General features: G+C 54.9%; 1 protein-coding gene across 6 annotated transcripts in view; it reads right to left on the bottom strand.

Moving 5' to 3' along the window:
- Tmem94 (transmembrane protein 94) overlaps positions 1–21,198 on the bottom strand; it is a 33,816-nt gene that overhangs the window by 3,179 nt on the left and 9,439 nt on the right. Inside the window, exons 2-24 of one of the 6 annotated variants that reach the window (XM_021211549.2) lie at positions 19,227–19,356; positions 10,402–10,521; positions 10,018–10,145; positions 9,669–9,805; positions 7,838–8,040; positions 7,227–7,378; positions 6,809–6,911; positions 6,545–6,631; positions 6,240–6,356; positions 5,925–5,981; positions 5,570–5,674; positions 5,264–5,428; positions 4,667–4,876; positions 3,799–4,114; positions 3,370–3,543; positions 2,890–2,992; positions 2,580–2,797; positions 1,666–1,847; positions 1,454–1,592; positions 1,081–1,196; positions 804–903; positions 470–578; positions 78–267 (exon numbers count right to left, since the gene is read on the bottom strand). In XM_021211549.2, the coding sequence (XP_021067208.1) occupies positions 78–267; positions 470–578; positions 804–903; positions 1,081–1,196; positions 1,454–1,592; positions 1,666–1,847; positions 2,580–2,797; positions 2,890–2,992; positions 3,370–3,543; positions 3,799–4,114; positions 4,667–4,876; positions 5,264–5,428; positions 5,570–5,674; positions 5,925–5,981; positions 6,240–6,356; positions 6,545–6,631; positions 6,809–6,911; positions 7,227–7,378; positions 7,838–8,040; positions 9,669–9,805; positions 10,018–10,145; positions 10,402–10,521; positions 19,227–19,250 (3,255 nt within the window). In that variant the 5' untranslated portion in view covers positions 19,251–19,356. Of the gene's footprint in view, positions 1–77; positions 268–469; positions 579–803; positions 904–1,080; positions 1,197–1,453; positions 1,593–1,665; positions 1,848–2,579; positions 2,798–2,889; positions 2,993–3,369; positions 3,544–3,798; positions 4,115–4,666; positions 4,877–5,263; positions 5,429–5,569; positions 5,675–5,924; positions 5,982–6,239; positions 6,357–6,544; positions 6,632–6,808; positions 6,912–7,226; positions 7,379–7,837; positions 8,041–9,668; positions 9,806–10,017; positions 10,146–10,401; positions 10,522–15,837; positions 16,086–18,776; positions 18,838–19,226; positions 19,357–21,198 lie in introns of those variants that run through there. The other 5 variants (XM_029545582.1, XM_029545583.1, XM_029545585.1 and 2 more) reach the window with 5 other exon arrangements.

The raw sequence follows: 21,198 nt of genomic DNA, 5'->3' as shown, positions 1-21,198 counted from the left end.
GGAAGCATGAGGTATGCAGGGCCTGGAACTCTCGCGTCCTGCCTTCAGGGCAGCCCCCAGGACCTCCCGAGCCCCACCTGCTCAATGAGCCTGATGATACTGATGCTTTCTTCTTGGCGGAAGGTCAGGGAGCAAGGCAGGCTGTTGAGCTGCCCTGATAGCTGCAGGGGAGAAAGGCCATCCGAGGCCTGGGCCATGGTGGTGCTGGTGGCGTAGCCAAAGGTCTCCCAGGAGCAGCGGGATGGGTACAAGGGATCCAGGGCAATGCTGCTCGGTGGAGGGAAGATCTGCCCATGAGCGATACTCTACAACTGTCTACCACAAGATGGGAACGTCCCATTCCTCTTCCCCGGCAGACCCAGGTCCCTGGGTCTGAGTCAAGGCAAGCCCCTAGCTGCATGCAGGCTGTCTGTCCACCCAGGGCTGGAGAAGCAGAGCTTGGCCCACAGTCCCAGTGCCTCTCCCTGACCTGACATCACTCTGAAGGAAGAGGCAGCTGTTGCGCAGGTTGGCCGAGCTGCCCAGGCAGCAGGTCACCTCCCCGTACTCCTGCATGATCTTTATCATCTCACACATGGCTGTGGACAGTAAGAGTCACAAGAGTCAGGCAGGCGGAGCCCTGTGCAGGTGCCAGTAGAAACCCACAGGCCCAAACCACGGGGCAGCACTCACGGTGGGCTCCCTGAAATGCCTATGGCATCGCCCCACCGGATCCCTAGCCAGGCCCAGCCCAGACTCTTCCACTCTACTCTCTGAGGGACATTGTGCCTATCCCTGCAGGGAAAGGGTGGCCCAGCACTTACTGTCAGGGGTGCAGTCGGTGAAGAGGGGCACCAGCAGCGGTACGTTGTCAATGTTCTGTAGGTGGGGCCGCACCTGATGGATACCCCGGGGCAGCTTGGCCTGGAAGAAGCAGAGATGTCAGTAGACTCAAGATAGGGGGCCGAAGAAAATCACCTCTCCTGCCACCACTGCCACTGTCGCTGCTGCAGCCTCCTCTTCCTCCTCCCTTTCCTCCTCCTCCTCCTCCTGAATCAGGTCAGCCCACTTCAGGGACACAGGACCGAGCCCATGTCATACCCGGTTGCAGTCTTCCAGGAAGCTGGGGACATCGCTGTCGGTGGGCTGGAAGCTGATGAGGTCTGAGTGACCCTCCTCCTCTAAGAGGAGGAGCCCTTCTGCATCATCTCGGGACACTGCGGGGAGGGAAGCCCATGCTCACCTTGGGCCAGCTTTCTGGAAGGCTGAACCATATCCTGCAATGGTACACAGCTTCTTCCTCCAGCTCTCCACCTTGAACAACCCACAGCCACTGCCCACAGAGACATAGGGCTATTTCTTGAGAGAATGTGCTTACAGGAGGGATCTACGTATGTTTCTGTGCAGTGTACTTCCAAACAAGGGACTCTTTCCACTCACTCCATCCCTGACACAAGCAAGCCTTTGCCCTCACCCTGATTCAGGTCGTCATGGAGAGAGCCCGCATGGCTGGGGCTGGAGGGAGGGATCTCAGAGCCAGGCATGTCACCATTGGGCGTGAGGGAGATGTGGCAGTTCCAGCCTGTTTCCAGGCCCATCTTTTCTGCAAACACCTGTGAAAGCAGATGTCAATCAGCAAAAGGCCTCGCACAGATCGGGGGGGACAAACAGGAAGGCTCTCCCCACCTTGCTCCTGAGCTCATCCTCCAAAGAGAAGTAGACAAAGCGGATACAGGCATTGACCAGCCCATCGATGAGGCGCACGATGTCCAGCCGGGCCTGGTACTGGGAGGACACCATGCCCATGAAGATCTGACCGCTCAGGGCCTGCATGCAGTCTTCTTTCTCCAGCACCTCCCCGATCCCTTCTTCAGGCAGGCAAAAGACACAAAAGCCAGCCGGCATGTGGCAAGACAACCAGGACACAGCCCAGTCAGGACATGGAGGAACCGGCAGATTCCAGGAGGCAGCCCAGGGCCACACACATCGAGGCCGCACCCAGATCAATGAGCACAAGGGCCCCAGGGGACCACACATACAGCCACACGGGTGCACACAGAGCCGGGATACATAAAGAGCCAACGCACATAAGAGAGAAGACAGGGAGAAGTACCCATCAGTGAGTGAACATGGCTCAGCCTCGGCCCAGCCCTGCTCCAGGGCTAGCTGGCTGGTCCCACACTCAATGCATGGTCTCCTAGGCTTGTAAGACACGGCCAAATGTGTATGCTTGGGGGGGGGGGGGTGTGTGTGTGACTTGAGTCTATGTCCCTCTGTTCTAACAGATTGGACTTGGGTTTGTATCCAATGTCATTTGATAGCTTTCTAAAAAAACACTTTTATATACATTATTCCTCTTGAACACCTCAAAAAGCCTACGGGGAAGGGAGAGAAGGCACCTTAGTTTGAGATGAGAAGAGAATGAAGAGCCCCCCAAATCACGGGCTAGTGAGTGCCACACTGGCGCCCTGATTCTTGTGACTGCCCACGGCACTGTCTGCTGAATGATGCCGTGGCCCTCTGAAGCCCAGAGCTCCCGAGCTTCTCAGCCCCAGGAACCCTGTGCTGTTCCCACTGAGACAGACAGAAGTTCACGGTACCATCAGAGCTCCAGCTGCTGCGGCGGTTGTTTGGCTTGCTGGGGACAGTGCTGGGCAGCTCGCACATGGTGAATATGCTGTTCTGGCCAGGGGCCTGCACCAGCTCGATGCACTTGCCGTTGAGCTGAGAGGACAGTGTGCAGTTCATGGGCTTGTAGGCAAAGGCAGAGCAATAACCGGACAGGCAGGCTCGCTGGTAGAAATCCAGCACTTTCTTTCTGTCAGGGAAGGAAGAGAGGGGTAGGCCAGGGGTTGCGAGAGGCCCACGACCATTGGACAGGTGAGCAAAGCAGCCAGGCCCCTCCCTTACCTGTCCGAACTCGACAGAGGGTAGATGTCAGCGCCATCCCAGAAGTCTGTGCAGGCCTCCACGACCACGTCGGCACTGCCGTGGGACAGCATCTGCTCTGTGCCTGTGGTGGGGAGTGGACCCAGTGAGGATACACACCACCATCTCCTGCCTGCCTCTGACCTAGCACATTACAGTCTGTCCATACTGAGGGTACAAAGGTGTTCCTGATAGAGAGAGGGACCTCCCGGTCAGTGAGCCACCATGGAACACCGACTGACTAGGAATGTAGGCACTACAAGCCTTATCCTCTGGAGAATCCCATTCTCTGTGACTCTGGTCTCCAAACCCAGTCCCTAACACGTCAGAGGATTTGGAGGGTGGCATAGCATTCACTGGTCTTGGCCTCCCTCCCCTGAGTACACGGATAGGGTACCATCTCCTGCACACCAAGCCTTGGAAGGTTTGTCTAGGTGCCAGCTGAGCTGAAGTGAGGCTTACTGGTAGCAGTGTCTTTGATGAAGAGGCTGATCATGTGGCTGAGCGGGGGGCGCCGCTTGGTGACACAGGAGGGCCTCCCCAGTGATGACTCCTTCACGGTCTCTGCACTGGGGAGGCGGTAGAGTGCCAGGTGGTTCTCCTGCTTGAAGAGCTCCTTGGCCCCTGGAGTGAAACCTATGAACAAGGACAGCACTCAGGCTCCCAGGCCACCTCACACCGTGGGACAGGTGGGAGAACACACTCTAGCTCGCTTGGCCAGCCCCTCACATCTTTATATCCCAGCAATGACGCATCTTGCCAGACTAGAAAGCTAAGAGTGGCCAGTGCTCATAACAAATGAATGCCAAGCCAGGGACAGTCAGTGCCAGGCTTGTTCTGAAAGGCCAGCTGTCACTCAGGTGGCCCCGCCCCAACACCATAGTGCCATACCGATGAGCCGGGCCAGCTCGCAGAGGCCCCAGGGCACGTGCACAGGCAGCACAGCACTGTGGCTCTCCTGCAGGGCGATGTTGCCCAGGTGGTCAGAAAAGCGGCACAGGCGCTCAGTGACGCTGGCGTTACACAGATTGAGCAGCACGTTGAGGCCCAGGGGCTTGAGGGAGGTCAGGTGTGACTGCCAGTTGGAATCATCGAACTGTATGCACGAGGGGTTCTGTTGGTCCTGGGACAGGCTCAGCATCTCCAAGTGGTAGTCACACACGAAGTCCTCTGCCTCGTAGGGATCACCCTCTGTCCCAGACTGAGCCTGGAGGAAACGTGAGGGTAAGGGAAGCCTCAGGCGGGGAGTCAGTGGGGGAAGGCTCAGATACCCAAGCAGGCCCAGAACTAGCCTCACAAGATAGCCCACCATCCTCAGAAGGGGGCCGGCAGCCACTCTCTCCTGTGACTGCTAAGAGCATCGCGGTAGCCTCTGGCTTCTATTTAGGATCTGTACCAATTATCGCCGTCCCTTTTGGTAAGATCAATGATAGGACCTACATCCAACAAGCCTGGCAGTACCCATACAGGGAGGGGACGAGGAGTCTGTGTTAACCAGAGATGGCACCTGACAGGGACTTAAAACTGTATGTGTTTAGAAGATCCTAACTAGGAGGCTGCTGACACTGGAAGAACTGGATGGGGACAAAGTCCCATCCCAGAGAAGCCTCAGGTCAAACCTCAGGGCTATCCTGCTACAGGAAGGAGGGCTGCCCAGGACTCTTGAAAAGGCTCAAACTGAGCTCTTTTACTCTGGCAGGGAGACACAAAGGCACATGACAGACACGGTGGCTTCTTCACCCTGCCTCCCTCCTCTCACCTTGCTGGGCTCTTCCTCTCCACCTTCAGTGTCCCTGCTGAAGCTGACGTTGGAGCCAGACGGGTGTTTGCTGCGGCCATGACATTTATGATGAGAGTACGGCTCAGAGGGCTTGGGGCCGTCACCAGGCCAGTCACTACGCTCCTGCTCATTGGAAAGGTGCAGGGCATTGTTCAGGGAGCCAGCAAGGAGGGCATCGCGTTCACGGGGCTGAGGAGAACAGGAGCACAGGTCTAGGGCCAGAGTCCCATGGCTCCCTAGGACCAGGGAGGCACACGGGGCAGCTCTGGGCTTCTTACTGTCTTATCTTAGCCTTCATGTTTTGTTTTTTAAGATGGGGTTTTCTCTGTGAACCACTGGCTGTCCTGGAACTCACTCTGTAGACCATGCTGGACTTGAACTTAGAAATCCTCCTGCCTCTGCCTCCCGAGTTCTGAATTAAAGCCCTGTGCCACGCCTGGTCACTTATCCTTCATCTTAAGCAGGCAGGAGAAGCTGCCAGGGATCCCGAGCCCCCTCTTTCCTCCTGAACCTGTCTCCCAAGGCCTAGCTCTGAGGCTAAGCCGCCCAACCTGACCCCATGAGAGCTGGCCATACCTCCTCCTCCACCTCGGGATGGCAGAAGGAACGGGTCGACAGGTCGTCTGTGAGGTCCTCGTGGCTGCTGTGAGGGGGCTCCACCTTCCCACTGAAGAAGAGCACGGTCTCTGGGCTGGGGTTTGGCCATGATAGGATCCCCTGTTTGTCTACACAGCACAGTACCTGCAGGGAGAGAAGCAGGATTAGAAAAAGACTCGGTATTCATCTAAGTGCCCAGTGGCCACACACATAAGAGATGAACCATCCAGACCCAGCCAAAAGGCCTAATTGTTACAGGGCAGCCTCCCAGCAGAGCCTCCTCACCGTAACAGAGCCCAGGCTGTGCAGCAGACTGGCACTGTGGCTCAGTGTTGGTGATGTGCCCTGGATCACCCTCAAAAAGTGACCCCAAATGCAGCGCAGCATTTCCTGGTGGGAAACAAGACAGTCTGTGTGGCTATTTGGGGCTCAACCTTATTTCCCGAAAGTCCAGGGGGATGCTGGGAAGTGGGGTGCTAGGACAAGATATTAATACAGGTTCAGGTCTAGGTGGTGCCCAACATGGATAAGTGAGTGGAGGATCAAGGCCACAGACAGAACCACAGAGATCCAAGAAGGAGGACACAGTATTTCATGCCTGTGGAGGACTAGAGGAAAATCTCTACCTCTGGCAGTTTACCTGAGAAGAGACGGCTTCAGTATAGCTGCTGAGAGTGTCCTCTGAGAACTTGGCCAGCTGCAGAGAGGGTGAGCAGCAGTCACAAAGACAACCTTCCTGACCATCGTGCACTTGCTCGGCTCCTGACCCTCAGGCAATCCCAACTCCCCAAGGATGGGACCCACGCCTAGGCCTGGCCTGGGCCCATACAGAGTTTCCCAAAACCTCAGCATGCTAGAGACAAGGTGGAACTAGACCCGTGCCCCACTTACTGGCACAGCCAGCTAACTGTTTCTGTCCCCGCCACTGTCCTTTAGATGCTCCGGAACAACCTACCAGGGAGCTGGGGGAAGCCTTGCTCATCTGGGCCAGGACACGAGCTTCTCCACAGGCGGTCGCCAGGACCCAGAGGACCGGGAAGAGCAGGGGGAGGATGGGCAACATGCCATTTACCTGAGAGAGAACGGACCACACTCAGGGATCCTAAGGAGCTGTCTCCTCAGTGTGGGGTGCCCTGCTGCACAGCCATTCCCGGGAGAAAGAAACAGCTATTTAGCTAGTCAGGGAGCCAAAAGGAAGGGAGCATAACCCGAGGAGGACCAGGGCAGAACGGCAGAGCACGGGGAAGAGGCCATCCTTGCCTGGAGCTGGAGAAGGGTGTACTGCCAGGATGTGACCCCGGGTGCCTTGAACATGAAGCGCAGGGCATTGGTGATGAGAAAGCCAGCCTGTGGGGGACAGGATGGGCACGGGCTTAATGCCTTCCCCAGGGAGGCCCTGGGCTGTAGGCCCTTCCGTTGCCATTCACACTGCTGGCTCGCACACGGCTACACGAACTCTTGCCTGGGCTGGGCCCTGCAGCTCACCCACGTCTGTCCTCTCCCCTGCCCTGCAGCCCCGCGTACCAGGACCACCGGCACAGCGTAGTGAAGCATCACTGACTGCACTGTGAACCTTTCATTGTCCAGAGCGGTGACCGGGCGCGACAGGGCTGTGTCCAGGCACCATCTGCAAAAGAGGCAACCCTCAGGCTCTCTTCAGGAGTGTGCCCGGCAGCCACAGCTCAAAGGGCTCTGGGCCTCCCTCCTGGACAAGCTTCACCAAGTACTTCCAGGTCCTGTCATTCCCTAGTCAGTCTTGGCCCCGGCCTGGACCACACAGTGCCCTGAGAGGGGATCTGACCACCTCCACAGACATTCCTTCAATCACAAAATGCTGACGAGAGGCCTGTTATCAAGCAGGGCCAGGAATGGACGAGGCTCCTCCTTGTCACTGGAAGCACTAGAGGAGAAGACAGCAGGCCAAGGAGAGAGACAGAGCTACCTGATGTTGTCAATCACAGGCGTCTCCAGGACTCGGAAGAGCCGGTGTTGCTGGGGGTTCTGTGGCCCTTTCTTTACTTCTCCCCGGGGCGATGGTGGTGGAGAGAAGGGGGGAAACAGGTCTCCCGGCTCCAAGACAATGTGCTCATCATCCTGTCAGCATTGATGTGGGGGGAGGGGTCCATCAGATGCAGGGGAGTGGATCTGGGGAGTAGGTGGGAGTGGGGAGGTATGGAGGCGGCGAGGAGGGGAAGCTGTTTTGTTTTGGGTTTCCTGAGACAGTGTCACTCTGTGGTTCATACTACCCAGGAACTCTCAATCCTGCCTCAGCCTCCACAGTGTTAGAATTACACTGTGCACCGCCACGGTTGGCAAGACCACTCCTCCTGGACAGTGTCAGCTAAGTAGAAATGGCTCCCAAGTCAGCTAACTAGCAATGAGCCTGATGGGTGGGCCCTATGGACCTGGGCTAAGACCCAGGAAAGGACAGAGCAGGAGGAGGAGGAGGCCCCGGTCCTGCCCACGTGCCGTGTGACCCCCAAGCTGGCAGGAAGCCTCACCATCTAGCCTAAGGACTCCTAATTTTGGTTACTCCCCAGCTGTTCCCACTACCTTGATGCCCCTCAGGGAGGCAAAGGACTCCTGGCCAGGCCTCAGGGCTATGATGTCTCCTTCTACCAACAGGCTCACTGGCAGGTTCACCAGGTGTCCATCTCTGTAAGCCCAGTGCAGGGACCAGGAAGGTGCAAAGGGCATATGGAGGTCTGGATACATGGTGCTCGGCCACGTCATCTCTTTCCCATCCCCGAGAGCATCTAGTGAAAACAAAGACAACAGCCCCGGACCTGTACACCCTTTTCTATGCATGCAAATGAACCCCATACCTCAACAATTCCTTCCCCGGGAATCCTTCCCTAGTGCCAAGTAAGTCAAGAATTATTCCAGCACTGTGGGGAGGGAGGAAGAAGGGATAAACCTGACTGCAGGCAACAAGAGAAGGCGTGCAGGACAGAGGGACAGGGTCCCACAGAGGGACAGTGTGGGGTCAGGCATGGAGGGGCAGCGTGGGAACAGGCGTGAAGGGACAGCGTGGGAACAGGCACGGAGGGGCAGCGTGGGGACAGGCACGGAGGGACAGCGTGGGGACAGGCACGGAGGACAGCGTGGGGACAGGCACGGAGGGACAGCGTGGGGACAGGCACGGAGGGACAGAGTGGGGACAGGCACAGAGGACAGCGNCAGGCACGGAGGGACAGCGTGGGGACAGGCACGGAGGGACAGAGTGGGGACAGGCACAGAGGACAGCGTGGGGACAGGCACGGAGGGACAGCGTGAGGACAGGCACGGAGGGACAGCGTGGGGACAGGCTCGGAGGGACAGCGTGGGGACAGGCTCGGAGGGACAGCGTGGGGACAGGCACGGAGGGACAGCGTGGGGACAGGCACGGAGGGACAGTGTGGGGACAGGCACGGAGGGACAGCGTGGGGACAGGCACGGAGGGACAGCGTGGGGACAGGCATGGAGGGACAGCGTGGGGACAGGCGTGGAGGGACGGCGTGGGGACAGCATGGGGATGGGCATGGAGGGACAGCCTGGGAACAGGCACAGAGGGACAGCATGGGGACAGGCATGGAGCTGAATGTCCATCTGGAATGTTCTGGAGAAGCAGGCGGGAGCCACAGGAGGCTCCTGTCACCTAGACCTAACTGGCTGGGACTAGACTGTTCATTTGTTACCTGTCTAACCACTGGGCCATCGGGCCAATGCGAGCCTTTTTCTTATCCTGCCTCTCCCTACTGATGCTCTGCTGTATAGACAAGCTGGGGATCCAATCACAGTCAAAACACGAGCCTGGGGCTGTGCTCCTGAGCAAGAGTCGAGCTCACAGAAAACAGGGCCCACTTCTCTTGGATACGTCCTACTTCCGGTGCCAGCAACATGGTTACATACGACTAATTCATCAGTTCAGAACACTAAGTAAACAAATAAATTCTTGCTGAGCACTTACCACTGCCCCTGCACTTCAGAGAACAAGCCACAGAGAGCAAGCAAGTGCTGCAGCTTCTGTGACATTCTCACATGCCCCCTGGGGAGTGGAAGCTGCAGTCTTTTCCACACAAAGCCTTGAGCTACAGCCAGAGTCAGTACGTGATGGCCGGGACCCCTCTCCTTAGGAGCACTCCTCTCTTAGAGTGCTCTCTGCTCAACCCTGTCCCCAATGGGCAGCTTAGCTTCTCACTCCTCTGGGCCAGTACCAGCAGACAAGACAGATGTGGGGGGAAAAAAAATTCTCAGCTTCTCTCTCACCAGCCACTGCCTGGTGACCGTGGCTATCCTATAGTCCATCCTGCTCACAAGGGCGGGACCATCCTCTAACTCCTGAAGGTGCTCTGACACATCACAGGGCATCTTTCCTCCAGACTGACCTGGCCCTCAGCCTCACCTTGGATTTGGTCAATGATCCCCCGGAGCCTGCGCTCCACCTCCTGGCGCTTCAGCCGATCTTGCCGCCCGATGAGGATGAGGTTGAGAAGCAGCAACAGGAACAGCGCCGAGGCGTTTACCAGCTCCACTCCGTGACTGGAGTTGAGGGACACAGAGAGCACCACATGTTTCCAGGGAGAAGGCCTCCGAGGCAGCCCCACATCCCAAGATGCCCTGTTCCTCTAGCCAATCTCGCTTGCTTTCTGCCTCTCTGACCCCCGTCGAGGGAGAGGGTATCCCTCTATCCTCAGGTCACTACAGCCCCTCAGAGCCCTGGGATATCCTGGGTTGGGATAGCCCCTGCTCACCTCCCCGCTGGCTGGCCCCCACAGCAACACAACAGCAGCAGCACAGCCAGCAGCATGAGGGAAGCCCCCGGCCAGTGGAAACAGGAGCAGCGGTTACTAAGGTGCAGGAAGCTGCTTCTCCACGCCTCCTAGAGTAGAAGGACAGGCAGGCACTGAGTATCCCAGCCAGCTCCCATCTACCTCTTACGCCCCAGGCCTGCCCATTTCTTATGGCCACCTCCGGCGAGTGGAGTGGAACATATCGCCAAGCAAACTGGAACTTCTGACTGCATGAAGTCTCAGTTGAGTCTTCCCTATTCAGGGGCTGGGCAAGGGGCCTGTGACAGGGCTCCCAGCTTCTCTGCCCACCCCGATGAGCTCTGGCCACCCCTGAGGAAGCTTCACCTTCCATGTAAGACTTTTCTTCCTTTCTTTGAGGTGCTTCTCCAATACAGCCTCCAGCTGCTCCTTCAGGACACTGAGGGCCTTCCGGGTAGACAGGCCCAGGGCCAAGGGGGGCTCTCCCTGCAGGGAATGGGAAACCGTCAGCATCTCCCCAGGGACCAGTCCAGACCCACTCTTTGACCGCAGAGGCTCTTCCTCCCTCTCCAGACCCCTACACTACTTAAAGCCGGATTAGGATAAAAGAAAAAAAAGTACTTTCAAGTTAAGTTTCAAACCCTGGGACAAATGACTGAAGAGCCTATTTACCATATCAAAGCAACACCCCTCACCAGATTCTCCCGGCATCCCTCAGCCACACCTGTTCCAGGATCCTCCTGGCATTTTGGTTCCTTGTCCTGGTCCCTGTCCCTTTTATACCTTGGCCTTCCAGGCTGTTGCACCTGGTTCTGCTCTCTCCTTTCCCCTCCCTCTCTCCTCACGTGACTCCCAGTCCACTCGGGACTCTACCACATATCCCTGCCTCTGGCTATGCTCCCTCCTTTATCTATAATAAACTTTCTCCTCCACCACACCTAGGGGCAGCCACTTCCTTTCCTTTTATCTCTTCTTCTCACTCACTGTCAACTCAGTCTGCTCATTCAGTCCTTCACCCACTGAGCAGATGGCCTTCCTGCCCCATCAGGTTCTTCTTGCTCCCACCCCCAACCCCCATTTTACTTCAAGGGTCTTTCAGATTTCAAAGACCAAAAGATATCTATTTCTCTTTTGCTGTTAGGGTTTTGTTGTGTTTGAGGCAGGTCTCTCCGTGTATTCCTGGCTGTCCTGGAGTTCAGTGTGTAGATTAGGACGGCCTTGAGCTCTCAGAGCCTCCTAAGTGCCAGGATTCCAGGTGCGCATCACATGCCCAGGGACGACTACTTCTCTAAGAGAACTAATTCAGAGATGCTAACTGTTTCTGGGAAGACATTTAAGAAGAACTTAGAGCTGGTGAAATGGCTCTGCCAGTAAAGGCCAGGGCTGCTAAGCATGATGACCTGAGTCCAAAACATCTACATGGTACAAGGAGACAACCAAGTTCTCCAAAACACACACACACACACACACACACACACACACCAATGTATTAATTTTTAAAAATTAAGGAAAAAAGTAGAAAACCCTACCACCTTTACCTTCTAACACCACTATTTTGCAAAACAGAATTTTGTAACACTAAAAGATTAGGCAGGAGGTAACCTCAGGACAAAGGCGGCTAGCTGTTCCTAGGGAAAGAGAACCCGGACTTCAGCACACTCTCTGGTCCCCACAGCTCCCTGAGCATGGGCTAGTCACAGTAAGCTGCTGGATGTTTCCAGGGAGGTCCCTGTCAGTTGTGGAGTCACCCACCACCCATGTGCTTTCAGGGTCTACACTTCACTCCCAGTCAGTCCCCTGTTGCAGACACAAGCCAGTCTACTGACCTGCTTCACAGGAAACAGGAAATATCCAAAACTCCAACCCCCCCACCCTCCTTGCCAGAGTCAGCTCTCCTCCCACACTGCTACTCCCCACCCTTGCCGCCGGACAACTCTTTTTCTTCAAATATCAGCTCCTGTGGGAGGGACAATTCCTTAAGGCCAGGGCTTCACTGCAGATTTGTACTCTGATAGCACTGGCATAACCTGGTTCTCAGCTGGCTCTACCCCTGTACCTTCCATTCCTTGAAAATAGGTACTGATTCCTCCTGTCTCCACAGCCCTCCTCACTGGATGTGAGAATGGATGACCACACATAATTTCATCAACCCCAGTGACACTTTAGTCGGGGATGTCAATACCTACAGCTGTCAAAGACCTGCTTGTCTAGGCGCCACCCTGACCCCATTGCATCAAAACTTCAGGGATGAAGCTGACGGGGTGGGGCAGGGAGGCTGCAAATGTTAAGGCGATGAATGGGCCCAAGAGGCAGAGTTCCTGAAGGGGAACAGGTCTTTCCCAGAGGCCACCTGAAGAGCTCTCATCAGGGAAAGTTCAAGCAAAAACAGTGGACTGTTAGCCTGAGCGTCCTCACAGCTGTCTACTGAGGAATCCCGACGAGGGTCGTGGGGACACACTGGTCTCGCTGCCCGGGCTCCTTGTCCTACTTCTCCATGCCAATGCCCCCATATCTGCCCTCAGCAGGGACCTGCTCCAGCTCTGCCTGTGGTTACTCTGCAGCTCTCCTGGCCTAGTTCCAAAGGGATCCCCTGGCTTTCTCCTTGGTCACTTGGCTTTGGCCCTGGGGGAGATACATATCTGCATGACTTTAAGAAGCTGCCAGGCATGAGGGGCAGGGACCCAGTGCCACATACCTTGAATTGCACATGAATAGAATCCCCGGTATTACCTGTCAATGGGTCCCTCAGCTTTCCAGAATGTTTTCACCACAAGATTCTTAGCTTCTTAAGCTTAATCCAGTAGGACCCCTGGCCCTCTGGAGCCCAGGATCCAAACCAAGCAAGTATTCAGTGCAGCTGGGGTCTATTATATGACCTTCCAGAAGGATAGAGACCGCCATGGGGCTCTAGAGAAGAAAGGCAAGGAACTGGCTACAAAGGGCAGGCTGGGCCTGTTCCTCCCTGTCAATGGAGGGAGGGGGATCTGGGGCCAGAGGAAGAAGCCTGTGCTCCTAGCACCTTCCCTCCCCACTCCTGCTCTCTTGGACTCAGTTTCTCCCAGCTTCCCCTCCAGAGCCTGATCCCAGAGTTCCTGGGATGCACAGCATTCAGAGACCTCACCTCTGAAAGTCTGAAGTGTAAAACAGTGGAGGGAGGGAGGGAGGGAGGGAAGGAAGGGAGGGAGGGTGGGAGGGAGGGAGGACCGCAGGAAGAGATAAGGGTTGTGCGTGCTAGAAACCTGGACAGGGAAGTTAACAGGACATGGCAAACTGCATAGGGCCATAAGGATACTTGGGAAGCTGCCGGACCTCATGCCCAGGAAGGGGCAGCTCCCAGTAAGACTGAAAAACACCTCCCAGGAGAAGCCAGAGAACAGGGAGGCATCCCTCCTCTAGCCAGGCCTGCAGCCCACTCACTGGCTCCCTGGGTTACATAGTGGCTACCCTGACATCGCTGCCTCCTCCTCTGCAGCCCCACGTGCAGGACTGTGTGCCCAATCATTACTCGATTTCCCTGTCCCAGGTAGGGGAGGCATGGTGAGAGGGTAACAGATGCGCCCTGGACAGGACACCTCCAGAGCTGTCTGCACACTTCTGCCTCCACATGTTGTGTCTGGCCAGGGGCACCAACTCCAGACAGGGGATTAAAGACAGTGCACCACAGGGAAAATAAGCAATTCTGTAATTACATGCTGCCCAAAGGAAGTCCTGCCCACACAGGCTGGCCCTGTGATGAGGACGTGGGCCTTCTGAGACAGTCTCCTCTCCAGACTTCAACTTTGTCAACTGCTAAGCCTATTCTGCTCACACAACCACCCCCTCCCCCAGTGGCAAATGGGCCAGAGTAAAGGGCCAAATCTCTATTTCCCTCATTGTGTCTTAGCTTTGTCCCATGTGGCATAAGATCCAGAGCTAAGGAGCTCAGTGTGAAACCACACTTTCTGATGGAGATACAGAACAGGCTAGAGAGGAACAGGCAGGCAGAGCCACCTTCGCAGCAGCGTGAGACAGGCACTCCACGTTCCTGGGCACCTTGAAGAGACTGCAGGAAGTTCCTATTATCCAAACAATAAGAGCCTAAACCAACACAGGCTACATAACCACTAAGGTCGAGAAGAGTGAGGAACACTTTGACGTGCCCTGATGATGTTCCCACGGCTAACCAGATCTCTCCTGCTTCTCGGATGAAGCTAAAAGCTCACCCCTTTCCCTGATGCTGGCACCTCTAGACACATTCTTGGGGCCAGGAGTGAGACTTCCAGCCCAGAGGGACCAGGACAAAAGGACAGTGGAGTCTGTCAGGCAGACCAGCCCTCCCACTACTGCCAGCGCTCCCATTTAGCCCAGAGCAAAGAGAACCGACTTGAGCCAGAGAGACAGGGTTAGCTTGGGTGGGGTTGGTTCAGCTTCTGAGGCAGGGCCTCACTCTGTAGCCCAGGCGGTCCTGGAACTCACGATATGGTTCATGTTGACCTCAAGTCAGAGACCTGCCTGCCTCTGCCTCCCACGCACAAAGTCTTGGCTGTCATCACAAGCAGGGCTGCTTCTCAGTTTTGCTGCTGAAAAGGAGAACTAGTGAGACTTAGCCCTCCTGGGGACCACGAGGGCAAGGGGACTGACTAGTCACCATCAGCAACCTAGTGAGAGTTAGCCCTCATGGGAACCACGTGGGCAAGCGGACTGACTAGTTAGTCACCATCAGCAACCTAGTGCTGAGCAGGACCCCACTGCCACGGAGGGTCACGTTGTCATAGGAGCCTTCCAATAGCTGGGTGCCCCCACCTCACCAAGAAGCCCCCAGCACCTTGCCTGTGTCCCTGCAGAGCACACACAAGGTCCTCTCCACACAGCAACTGTTCTTCCTACTCTACCTGTTTCAGAAACAACAAAATCTAGCCTTATATTCAGGAAGGTAGGTTACAAATTTAGAACTTGACTGGTAACCTTGACAACAGATGACCAGCAGTAATAGTCAGCAGGACCCCCTTCCCCAGGCCACCCCCTCACAGCTGCTTTAATCACCGTTGAGCTCAGCACAACCCCGAGTCCCTGAAGTACAGTCAGCCACTACCCATCCCTCTGAGTCTGGCTGGGCACATCTGGACTCATATGCAGCCTGGTACTCTTCCTCACACTGACCTCACCCACCTTCAGCCACTACTGAAACCCAGAAGAAACCACCCAACCATGAGCCCTGACTCACCATGATCACTGTTACCTGAGTGACAGCAGGGAAAACATCCACTCACTATAAAGAAGTGATGACATCCAGGCCCTGCGGGTTTGTTTTTTTTTTTTTTTTACATACATACATACACACACACACACACACACACACACACACACACATATATATATATATATATATATATATATATATATAGAGAGAGAGAGAGAGAGAGAGAGAGAGAGAGAGAACATAAATCTCTAAAAAAAAAACACACACACACACACACATATATATATATATATATATATATATATATATATAGAGAGAGAGAGAGAGAGAGAGAGAGAGAGAGAAAACACCTTGGGATCCTAGCATCCTTTGGCAGGTCTTAGCCTCCTTTTCTCCTCTGGGAAACTCAATCCCCAAAGCTGCTCTGGGTACCTTGAAAGCCTGGCTGGCCATTCCAAGACATGCTAGCTTTTTTGGCACTCAGTCCCCATCTCCTTCCAGAGACCTGGCTATCTCAGGCTCAGTCTAGCTGCCTCCCATTCTTCAGCATCTTGAGGACTCCATCCTTCCAAGCAGGGAAGAAGGCATTGTTAGAACTCTCAGAGTCAAGCTGTGATACTCACCACACTGTTGTGCTTGCCCTGGTGGGGTATCCATAGCTCTGCCTGCTTGAAGAGCATGGGCAGAGCCTGAGGGACCAGCAACCGGGTATAGTAACTCCCAACACCACCCGCAAGGATAGAGGAAGCAGCAGCGGAAGAGAATGAGAGAGCGAGAAGAGGGAGACTGGGTGAAAGAGGGGAGAGGGTCGGAAGGTGTACGAGCGAGAAGCTGGTGCTGCAGAGAATTGGGCGCAGCAGAGCGGAGCTTCAATCTGCTGATTAATTCAGCCTCTTTCCAGTCACGCTGCAGATTCAGGGAGGGAGGAGGAGGCAGCAGCAGGCAGCAACAGCAGCCCTGAGAGGGAGGGAGGAAGGGAGGGAGAGAGAGAGGGAGGGGGAAGAAGGGAAGAGAGAGGAAGGAGGAGGGTGAAGAAAGGAGGTCGAGAGGCAAAAGTTGGTCCACAATTTACCAGATGCCGAGAGATGTTCCTTCAGAGGAGGCCAATGCAGAGAGATGCAGACAGAGGGCTGCCAGATGGATGGAGGGAGGGCCATTTGGACAGATGAAAGAAGCTGTCAAAGGTTGGGACCTGCTGAGGGCACATGCTGGCATCCAGGTACCCCGAGGGACACAAACACGGACTCTCTTCCCAGACTACCTGTCCACTGCGACCCAGGTCACTGGGGCCGCAGCGTGGCTGAGTGCATCATCCACCAGAGTCCCTGCCAACCCAGCCAGCAGCGGCAGCATTCCACAGAGATGCGAGCTGCACACAGTGATGCTGCGAGCCTCAGGAAGGGGGAGAGGGCTGGTGCCTGATTAACAGCAGCGCATCCTGCAGGGATAGGGGAGGGGCCAGCAGGGATTCCAGCAAGGACTTCTAGGAGGCTCAAGTCTGGTGGGAGAAACCAGTAGCCTTGGGAGAGGATAAGACCAGCTAAAAGGGTTTCTCGGGATTTCAACGCCTTCCTTCCAGGAGACATGGAGAGCCCACAAGCTGCTGTCCCACTAAGGGCAACCATGCATTTAGGCACGTCAGGGATCTGGGAGTGTCTGAATCTTTCTTTTGGTTTGTTTGTTTGTTTGTTTGTTTGAGACAGGGTCTTTCTATATAGCTCTGGCTGTCCTGAAAAAAAAAAAAAAAAAAAAAAAACTATATATGGAGACCAGGTTGGCCTCAAATGCAAGTGACCTGTCTGTCTCCTATGTACTGAGAGGTTAAAGGAGTGTGTCACCAAGCCCAGACACAGGCAAAAGCAGGGCCTAGGTGACTAGGGCTCTAAAAACATGGCTCTGGGCCCCTAATCTGATATAAAAGAAGCCAGCACAGGCACTTGGGTGAAGGAAGAGGTAAGGCACTGGGAGGGGGCTGGACATTCCTCTGCTAATGGGCAGGCCATCTTCAGTATGGCAATATAACAGCCCAGGGAGTGAGCCCAACCTAATGGGTCCCTTGGCTAGAGAGCAGGCTGGAGGCTGAGCGTGTTTCTCCAGGGCCCTCTGTCTCCTAGACTACACCCTCTCCAGCTGCTAGAAGGGAAAGAGCCTCCCAGCACAGCGGCCTCTCCCCTCCCCCGAGCTGGCCTGTGTACCTCCCTGCGGGGCCCCTGCCAAACAGTTGAATGGGGACAGAGAGGAGGGGCTGGGCAGTCCAGAGGTTAAGGGCAGGAAGTCTTTGTTGGGAGCAGGAAAGAGAGATGGGCGGGTCGGGCTTCCGTGCCAGTCTCTGTGAGGACTATTAGCTGTAGTCACTGAGAAAGACTTCTGTCCCTGGGCTCTCTCCGGGAAGCTACTGGTAGGGTGGAAAGCGCTCAGGCAAAGCTCTCCCAGCTCCGAGGCACACCTCAGAGAGCACCAACACAGTCCACACACTCTCTCCACACCACCTGCTCTGATGATAGGAAAATGGCCCTGATATCTCAGAGCAGGGACCCAGGCTGTCACTGCAACAGTTCACCCACCATGCACTTCCCACAGGCTGGAGACTGCTGGGTCTGAGAGAGGATGGGAGCCAAAATCATCCAGCAGCAGTGACGACTACAGACCACCTAAGCAGCGAGTGTCAACACACACACACACACACACACACACACACACACACGCCTCCTAATCCTTTTTTTAAGCTATGAAGCTTTCTAAGAGCCCTGGGCTGCAGGTCTGTCTTTCAAGCCCACTGCATTATTGAAGAGATTCTTGCTGGGCTGGCAAGATTGTTCACTGGGTAAACCACTTGTCACTCAACTCTGATGTCCCAAGTTTGATTCCCAGAACCCAAGCAGAGAAGAGAATCAACTGTCTCTTCTGACCTCTACCTGCATGCTGGAACACATGTGCACCTGCACACGCCATTACATACACACTCAGAAGAAAGAAAGAAAGAAAGAAAGAAAGAAAGAAAGAAAGAAAGAAAGAAAGAAAGAAAGAAAATAAATGTCCTTGTGCAGATGGAAACACCAGTGGGCTCTACTATTAAATTGACTATCCTTCTGACCTTCAACTATACTGCAGCCCTCTACAAGCTGGGAACCATTGTCCTAGCCTCTAAGGGCTCTGTTGCTCTAAGGTCAATGTTCCACAAACACGGCTGCTGCTGGTATGTGGCTTTCCAGTCCAGGACTCATGTGCTCATAAATTCAGGGAATGGCCCAGTGAGCAGGTATTAGCAAAATATGCAGAAACCAGGCAAGAGACACAAGGGCTTCCTAAGGGGGTCGGAGGGCAATCTTAGCCATATGAGAGGAATATTCTAAATCGACTTCCATCCTAAGACTGTGCACCTGAGGGCAGGACCAGACTTCAACAGCCTGGACTTTTCAAGCCTGACTGATTTAAGGGGTAGAGAGATGACCTCACAAAGTTGTCAAAGGCAGCCTTGAACTCACTCTGCAGTCCAGACAGGCCCTGAATTTGCCATTCTCCTGCCTCAGCCTTGGTCTCTAGAGTAAGTGGAATTACAGACCTGCATCACTAGGCCCAGCTCATTCCTGTTGATTAACACACAGCTGTGTTTGGAATCTGATGAGGCGCTTGTCCCTAACCACAGACAGGGTGCCCAACAGTCTTCAACATGGCCAGGCAGGTTGGGGCACAGCCCGATAACCGCGCAAACAAACCAAATTACACAGCTCTGGGCAAGACTGGCTTGGGATCAAACCCAATCAGAAAGCCTGCTGCGGTGCAGCTGTGTTAACTGGGCCACCTTTAAACCCTGTTCATCCCAGCCAGGCAACACTAACCTCTGATCAGGCGTCACAGCGTATGCCCGTATGCCCGACAAGCTTCAGAGCTCCCTGCCCCACAGGCACTATAAAACCCTGAGCTGAAGGCCTCCCAGCAGATCCAGGTGAGGAGAACCCCAGAGACACCCCCTCCCCCCCCCCCCNCCACACAGCAACAGAACGGGGCCCACCAGGTGCTTCTCCCTCAGGTCCATGGGCCCAGGGTACTGCAGACATGCCCAGACGGATGTGGTCACACCTGGAAGGAAGTCTCCTCCCCAACATGGACAAACCCCAGTGAGTGTGTCACCGTCACAGCATCTGGGGAAAAACGTGGAAAGAAATCCCGTGAGTAAGGTCACAGCACGTGGAGACTGTTGTGCAACACGACAATCTCAACGAAGCCACAGCCCGCTAGCACCCTGGTGGCCTGGCCCTCCAGCATCTCGTACCCTGGGTAGGAGGGCCAGCCCCTGTCTTTCAACCTTCCTTTTCAGGTAGAGCATTCTTTAGAGTATCAGTGTATCTTAAAATTGGGGTTAAAGTCAGCAGTCACCTCACCTGGAGCTTAACACAGGTCAAGTCACCAGGAACATTGGGGGTGGGGGATGGAAAGAGAGCTGGCAGAAGCAGGCACACACTCTCCATGTGCACAGGAACATGTGACACATCTGCCAGCACATACATGCCCACAGGTCTTCTGCGCCTCTTGTGTGGGTGACAGCAGTTCTAGGCAGAGACACCTTGGGCAGAAGTCTGCAGGGTAGACCAGCAAGCCACCCTGACAACCAGTGTGACAAATGTCAAGCAGGTACGTGGAAAATGCAATCCGCACAGGGGCCGGAATGTACATGTGACAGAACACATGCTTAGCATATGCTCTGCCCTGGGTTTGATCCTCAGCAGCCTGCCTGCCCCACCTGAGCCCTGACCCTCATTCTTCCATCCTGGCAGCCCGCAGGACTTGCACAATCTCAGATCAGGGCATGTTCTCAGTAATAAGTGGCACTGAGTAACCTGGTCTGGAGCCAGAAGCCTCCTCTTGCAGAAAGCACTAACCTGCTGATGAGGGCAGTTCTCTCTGGGGCCTGCAGCCAACCTTATTACGAGGAGTCAGAGGCCCAGGAGAGCTGCCCCATAAAAAAGCTGTCGAGAAACAACTAAAAATCTATGTCCAGAGGGCCAGCCGGGAAGCTCAGGTCTGAAGCCACCAACTCCATTCCCAAATCCCACCCAATTCCTCAAGGTGGAACCCAAGCTGATGTCACCTGCCATGCTACCAAGTCTCTCCCTACCCCTTCTTTTCAGCCTGCACCTTCAATCAAAGCTGAGCCATTCCGTAGGGGTCAGAGACAGTGATGCTGGAAGTGGCCTTGCAAAGCAGTGACATTCAGTCTTTGGCAGCCAACTGAAACTGGATCTTTAGAGGCCACATCACTCCTGCCCAAGGCCACCCTGACCAAGCAGCCTGAACCCTGGTCCCAGCCAGGACTGAGGACCCCATGCAGCTCCACCCCTGCAGGGGCTGAATAAGGGATTAAGCACACAGGGAGAGTCACCAGGATCCACAAGGAGATTGTTCCTATTACCTTCTTCTGCCAACACAACCAGAGGGAAGTAACTGTGGCCAGCTGGAACCACAGCGGAGCAGAGGGCAGCCAGGAACATGGCATTTTTCTAAGAGTCTCTGTACTCCCATCGTTCCATACATGGGTTTCTGAAACAAGACTGTTCTTAACATCTGACCTGAAACCAGGAGCAGAATCCTTAAAGGGCCAGTTCTGCCTATAGCTCACTGTGAAAGAGCCTAAGTGTCAAACTAAATGAATACCTGTGGGTTCAAATCTCGGCTCTAACATGTCTCAAACACTGAGTGATCTTGGTAACTTGTTTGTCCTTTTCAGCTTTGACTACTTGTCCTTAGGATGGATGTGGCAATAGATATTTCACAGCAGTGTCATGAGAATTATGTAAAAATAGTGCATTTAAGGGGCCTGGAACAATATTTGGTGCTCGATAATTACTCCATTACTCTCTAGCAGCAAGAAATGACAACCAAGTCCACCTAGGTTAAGAACAGGGACTCATGCCGGGTGTGGTGGCCACGCCTTTAATCCCAGCACTCGGGAGGCAGAGGCAGGCGGATTTCTGAGTTCGAGGCCA

This window comes from Mus pahari, chromosome 14 (genome assembly GCF_900095145.1).
Source record: "Mus pahari chromosome 14, PAHARI_EIJ_v1.1, whole genome shotgun sequence".
NCBI classification, from domain to species: Eukaryota; Metazoa; Chordata; class Mammalia; order Rodentia; family Muridae; genus Mus; species Mus pahari.
Note: the sequence above shows the minus strand (reverse complement) of the source record. Positions and strands in the feature narration are given on the sequence as shown.